The sequence below is a fragment of the Cupressus sempervirens genome, chromosome 10, assembly GCF_028749045.1.
Source record: "Cupressus sempervirens isolate cs-2001-9-10 chromosome 10, ASM2874904v1, whole genome shotgun sequence".
In the NCBI taxonomy this organism is placed as follows: Eukaryota; Viridiplantae; Streptophyta; class Pinopsida; order Cupressales; family Cupressaceae; genus Cupressus; species Cupressus sempervirens.
Window position 1 is genome coordinate 769,472,270 of NC_143127.1, and position 7,356 is coordinate 769,479,625.

The 7,356-nt window shown below is 32.9% G+C and overlaps 1 protein-coding gene across 1 annotated transcript; it reads right to left on the minus strand.

Moving 5' to 3' along the window:
• Positions 1–266: 266 nt before the first annotated feature.
• On the minus strand, positions 267–1,602 carry LOC149536133 (uncharacterized). The gene is made up of 3 exons (XM_089806773.1): positions 1,359–1,602; positions 1,117–1,208; positions 267–812 (listed from the first exon to the last, which is right to left on the minus strand). The coding sequence occupies exons 1-3, from the start codon at positions 1,585–1,587 to the stop codon at positions 660–662; spliced, it is 474 nt and encodes a 157-aa protein (XP_089662899.1). The 5' UTR covers positions 1,588–1,602; the 3' UTR covers positions 267–659.
• Positions 1,603–7,356: the final 5,754 nt, after the last annotated feature.

The window sequence follows — 7,356 nt, forward strand, 5'->3', positions numbered from 1 at the left end:
AAAAAAGTCCTTGTAGAGATCACTATTAAGTGTCTTAAGGATAAAAAAGTTCACATTTCATAGTGTTGGCCACCACATACTTAAAATACACCAATAATTATATACTTTTGGACAAATGACCTACAGTAGTCATGTACAAATGTCTCAAAAAGTGTCACACGTAAATAATTTTTTTAAAGAAATTATCAGCTATTTAGAAGCATGATCCGAACGGAAAACTACTGATAATAGAATTCAGAAACATCATTTCAGATAACACTCATGAATTGTAGAAATCTATTGATTATTATTGATAAAAACCCGTCTTTTATAATATCATATAAAATAACGTACATGTACAAATACAATGCAACATTTATAACCGCAAGGTTTGCTTTATATATGGCTAGAACAATCAAGGCACATCATTCTGACCATAACATTCGCAGAACATTGATTCATCATATCGAAGCACTGTACTCAAAAAGTTTTGACAGGCATGTGATCTTTACGCAGAGCTACAGAAAACACCCACAAGTTTCACTATAATATTCTATAATAATCTACGCCTAAATCTATCCTAAAACATAAAACAACTAAAAAAAACTGATTAACACTCGTTCCACTTCCTTATTCTCTTCCTAATGATGATCTACGCAAATTACATCTTCTTTCCTGTGCTACTTATTTTTCTCTTCTGTTTTTTCATGGTGATCAGAGACTGTATCCTTCCTTGGTTCTTTTGGAGCCTTGACCGGTTCACTATTATGATGTGCAGGATCTCCTTTATTAATGGACCGTTTCGGTGGATCCTTCAGGCCCGCAGTAGCAGCCTGCACCCACAAAAAAAAACCACCGAAATCCAAGATTAAAGTTTTATCGTTGAATTGTTTCTTTGCTATTTTAAGAACCCTTCTAGTAACATATTAAGCCCAATAAACACTCCGTACAGGAAGAAGTAAAATTACTCTCAAAGGCTTAAAAGGGTCCGTGTGTTCTAAATTTAGACTTTGGCTTAAAGAAAACCAGCAAGCAATTGGAAAAAAATCCGCCCACATCGGTTACTAAAATACTAGAACTCCCAACATGCAACTGTATATTGTAATCTCTAATAGTTGTCCAATGTGTTATACTCACAGTAGAAAACAGTTGAATAAGTCCTCCAGAGGCATGCTTTGGTTTTCCCGTGAAGATGTTTGTAGCTTTCACAGCCAAATTGGCATCTCCTCCTGAGAAAATAAACCCAAAACCAAATAACTGTAAGATAAATGAACGAGGAAGAATGATATGTGAAGGGAAATATTTATCCAAGATTTGATTTTTGAAGAGAACTACTGTTAAAATTTCCCGGAGCTTGGTAGGTGTCTGAGCAAACTTACGAGTATATCCCTTTGGAAGAAAAGGGAGGCCGCGTTGAACAAAACTCAGACTTCTGAGAGAAGTGGGAATGGAGAGTTTGAGGCCTGATCGCATGGGAATATTAGCCATGTTGAGAGCAGTGGTAAGAGTCATCGTTACCTCTCTTCTTATAAATAATTCTCTCTTTCGCATGTGAGTTAGAGCCTGAGAGAAATTGTGAGGATGTTTCGTAGAAGTCATCGGACTCATGTGGATTTGACCGGATGTATTATTATTAACTAAATATCATAAAACTTTCTGATCTGATATTTAATTTAATTAATAAATACTGTAAAATGTACAGTCTGATGACTGCAGAGACAGTACGTTTCTCCGGAAATCCTTCATTTTTGTTTCGTAGAAGTCATCTGACTGGTTTTGACCGAGTGTGTTATTATTAAATAAATATTAGAACTTTCTGATCTGATATTTAATTTAATTAATAAACACTGTAAAATGTGCAGTTCTCGGGAAACTTTGATTTTTTAACATTTAAAATAGAGTTGTTCTGCAATAGATTATTTAAATTTATTATTTTTATGATAATTTGGATATCTATTGGTTCCTACCTATTTATTGAATTTTTAGAAAGAAATATGAATTATTTTTTGAGACTTATGTTATTGGTTTTTCACAAAGAATTGCCTGTTTCATCCTTAGTAGCTTTATTGAATGTATTATGAAACACAACGTAATAATGATAATAATAATAATTTTGTAATTTTTAGGTGAATTAATTCAATCATCCAATCATATAAAGTTAACATTTAAAAATAACATATTTGACCCCATCGTAATAGATTAAGATTAAGTTGCATTAAATTTTTTTATTGAATGATGCTCGGGATAAACAATAAATTAATATTGGCAATGGTGGCAGTGATGCTCTTGTAGAAATCTGAAGGTTCCAAACAATAGCAGAAAGAATAATATCCAATACCCCAAAAAACAATATATAATAGTAAAATAACTTACTCTACTCAAGAACAGAGGATACTCTGTTTTGGGGACAGAATCACAATCAAAATACTGCTTGGAACGCCAGTCTTTAAATTAAAAATGAAAGCTAAGATAATTGCATTATTCATGCCAATGATTACGGATGGGAGAAGAAGAAACTAAGACTAAACTATAATGCATCCAAAAATATCATCTAATGCATGCCATATGTACAGCACGCTTCTTGTTTAAACTACTCTTGAACTGAGGTAATCTAGAAATTATTTGTAAAACGGTGGAAATGAAGCAGTGGAGATGGAGTCTGAAGTGGAGTCAATCACTGCTGAAGCTGCATGCTTATTTTAGTTTTCTTTCTTCACTGAACAGCAACATTAATCTTCATACTCCCCCTTGATGCTGAGAGGACTAACAATTCGATCTCTGAGTACCAAAAACTGATCTTTTGCAACTGCCTTTGTGAAGATGTCTGTGATTTGCTCTTTTGTGTTGATGTACTTCAACTCAGCCACTTTATTTTGTACCAAATCTCTAATAAAATGTTGTTTAAGATAAAAATGCTTAGTCCTGCTATGATGAACTGGATTCTTGGCCAATTTAATGGCACTTATATTGTCACAAAATATCATAGTAGGTTGAACTTGTATCTCTCCAATTTCTTCAAGAAGCTTTCTAAGCCATAAAGCTTGTGTACCAGCTGAAGTAATGGCAACATACTCCGCTTCTGTAGATGAAAGAGCAACCATACTTTGCTTCTTTGAACTCCATGTGATTAAACCAGAACCCAAAGAAAAACAATTACCAAATGTAGATTTTCGGTCATCCAAGCTACCTCCCCAATCTGAATCACTGAAGCCAACAAGCTCAAACTTATTAGAAGAATAGTGAATGCCAAAATCTACTATGCTTTTCACATACCTCAAAATTCTCTTGGCTGCCTTCATATGTTCCTCTGATGGATCTGTCATATCCCTTGAGACCAATGAAACTGAATAAGCAATATCAGGCCTTGTGTGAGTTAAAAACATCAAACTCCCCACAATGCTCCTGTATGATGTCTCATCAACAATTTCAGCACCATCATCTCTACATAATGCAACGCCATGTGCAATTGGAGTGGAAAGAGGTTTACAATCAGCCATATCAAATTTCTTCAACATATCTTTTGCATATTTTTCTTGACAAATAAAAATTTCATCTTTACCTTGATAAACCTCCATGCCAAGAAAGTACTTCATGAGACCTAAATCTTTCATCTCATGGGTTGTTATGGTAGCGTCAAGAATTTGGCGACCCAAGACAAACCCATTTTGGGTTTTACCAATGAATTTATGTAGCATTGGCTTTAACCTATTCACCAAAATTTTATAAAAAATCTTATAATTAGTGTTGCATAGACTAATCAGCCTAAAATTAGAGATGACCCTTGGGTCTTTAACCATCAAGGTCAAGGCAATAAATATTTTATTTAGTTTCTTGAGAAGCTTCTCTATTCTTAAAAAGTGACAAGGCGCCCAGAGGAGATCCACTTTAATAACATCCCAAAAGTGCTGGAAGAATGCCGAAGGGAAACCATTGAGTCCTGAAGATTTGTAGGCTTTCATAGAGAAGACAACAATTCGAACTTCCTCCTCCAACTGTGCAAGTTCCTCATTCTCTTTAGTCGAGATTACAATAGGCATGGAAGTACTCAACCATCATCTATCCTCTTCCCTTATATTTCTTTGCTCTTCCAAATAAGAGTTCTTGAAATAATTTGTTGCCCAGTTTCCTATATCTTTAGTATTAGTGAGCTTCACATTGTTATCATTTTTGATAATATGAATCCTATTCCTCCTTTAATGAATCGAGGCCAATATATATAAAAAATACAGTATTCCTATCAGCCACCTTGAGTGATAACACCCTGGACTTTTGCTTCTAGAAGGTCTACTCTCTAATCATTGTATCCTTCTAGACCTTTCTATATTTATCCTCCTCTTGAATCATATTCTCCAAGGTGAGGCCTTCCGCCATTACTTTCTAAAGCTCTTCTAACTTTTCTTCCACCTCCATCTTAGTCTTAAAGATATCACCAAAATACCTTCACTTCCAAGGCCTCACATTTCTTCTAACATTCTCCAGTTTAGTAGCAAGCCTATACTTAGCATCCACTTTGGAGATTCAAATACAACTAAAATAAATTGTAGTCAAGAAAATATATCAAGATTCATTATTAAAAGGTTTATCTTAAGGAGACAAACAAAAGAAAAAAAAGGCTTAGACACATAAGAGATTTTAGCAAAAATGAGCAATCCAATACCATTACCAAAAAAAAATATTTATAGAAATATTAACAAGCAATGTACATTCAATGAGTAGATATGACATTTACGAGAGATAGGTGGAGAAAACAAATAAACTATTAATATTCTTTCTAGAAACATTCTTTTTGTGTCAATAGTGATAGTTGGATGGAGTAATTAATTTACTTCAGCACCCCCCTTAAATTGATTGCACTACTATATACCATTTACTTCAATATTCCCCTCATAATCGAGAATAGATGGGTTCTAACTTGAAGACTTGTTTAGTACTCATTTATAACTTTTTATTCACTTAATATAGTGGTTGAAATTCACTAGAGTCCTCTTAAAATGACAACCATGAGATAGTAATGTGACTTCTCATAAGCCCAAAACATGTCTTAGAGATACAAACTTAGTTGCACATAATGCCTTGGTGAATATATCAACAATCTAATTTTGTTTGGTACAATATTGTGGTTGAGTCACTTGTTGTTGGATGGGTTTCCTGATATAATGATGATAGACTCAATACATTTTTTGTGAGCATTAAATGCTAAATTATAGTTTGATCATCACATTGAACTATAGAACGCCCTACCTTAGCTTGCTATTTATTCTGCTACTTCATTTGCAATAGCATATACAACCTCTATAGAGTATAAGAGGAATAATTTATTAAACATGGAATATATGCAACATATGTTGGAAGTATCAAGGTTCTGAGAGGGGGGGGTGAATCAGAACACTATTAAACTATTCCAGAATCTGATTTCAGTTAATTCAATTTACAATTTACAGCTGCAGTGAAATCAAATCATACTAAAATATAAACATTTGTCATAAATAGAATAATTTCAACTCACAAAATGAAGAGACAACAATTTGTGCCAAGTGGAAATCCCTTGAAAATCCTCACGGTTTCATCATAGGGAGAAAAACCACTCCATGAACCTGTAACCTTTATTGAGCTTCAACTCTTTACAATCAGTAGCAATTGTTGCTTAGGGTATTCAACCCCTTTTTATGCCGTGATTACAACCTTATATACATATATAAATGTGAATATTTGACATCTATACATGAACACAAGTTTATAATAAAACTTGCAGCTTTTACAAAATTTCTCAAACTGTAAACGTGTCTTCTTTTATGCCTTTTTCACATCCATCTGAGATTTACAAATGATCTCTATAAATAGAGATAGAATTTGAATTTGATCAGTTACATGAACCCAACTGAACCAGTTAGGGTTGTTAAGAAACCCTCTTTTTAGAATGTTATTTGAAAAACCAACTATAATTAGTTAAGACTCGAATTTGGCCTTCTCTTATAAAACTGTCAGCCATAACTCCTTTTCTTTTAGAACTGTATAGGTAGTATGCTAGGTTTAAAACCCTCAAAAAGATCTTCGAAAGAATCCATTTTAAACTTCAAAAAAATGCCATTTTACTTTTGTTTAATGAACCTTCATTCAGTATTTTAGGTTTGAATCATACAGTGCTTCTGAATTAGTCTTTATTTGAAGTCAGTTTTGAAGACAAGAAACCTCTGTTTGTGCTTTCCAAAACTCTATTTTTGTTTTCTTTTACTTCCAAAACAAAATTTTGTTTAGAGTTTCCAAAAAAAAATTCCATTTAGAAGAGAAAACTTGATAGCAACGAGCAAAACAAGCTGAATCTTTTGCTCAAAAAAATGTCATCATTCAGTTTGAACAAGTTGCCTTTCCTTTTTAAGAAAATCTGAAGAAGAAAAAAAACTTGACTGTGCTTTTCCATTTTTATATTTCAAAAAAACATTTTACTATTATAAAGACAAAAAAAATATTCCTTTATACCTGAGCGATTCAGTCAAAAATTCCATTCCTTCAAACCCCTTTGAAAATTTGTTCTTTTAAAGGAAAATGACATTATATTTTAAACCTGAAATAGAAAAAATTATCTCTGATTATGTTTTCTTTTCAAACAAAAATTTAAGGCTTTCATTAATCATTCATCCCAAACTTTGTTCATCATACTGAGACTAAGAAAAGAAAAATATCTTCTTTATAAAATAAGTTTGCCAGATTTGAAGAAGGAACTTAAACTTTTAAATTTCAAGCACCTGAAATTGTAGGTGGAAATTTCAAATCCTCATCATTTTCTTTTTAAAAATTGAATATACTGCACCAGTATAGAAACAACATACTTGAAATAGTCGTTGCCTTTTTACCTGAAAACCCTTATGTGAACTTTATTCATTTGAAGACAAAGATATCATCATTCACCTTGAGCATGCACGTGAGATAAAACAACAAATGAGTATGTATGAAACCAGTAAAGAAATGTCACATTATGAAGACCTGTGCCAGCAACCTATTCCATTTTGTCGATTGAACACATTACCTCCATTGAAGAACTAAATCTCAAGTCACATGCCAAAGACAAAAGAAAACTTCCATATCAAGTGAGCTTTGTAGAGAAGACTATGATCAAATTGCTTTCAGAAACCAAGTGATTACTAGTTTGGAAAGAAAGACAAAAAACTTTTCTCACAAAATGCATTTTCCTTCAATCACAAATTGCCCACAACGAAAATTGAATTCCATAAACATTTCAAGTCCGCCATAGTATTCTTACACTTGGCATGAGCATGCATGTTCATTTAAGACCACGTACTGACAACGCTAGTTTTTAACCTTTTTCTTTAATATCATTGCTATCAAATAACACTTCTGAGTTTCTTTTTAATTTTTTAT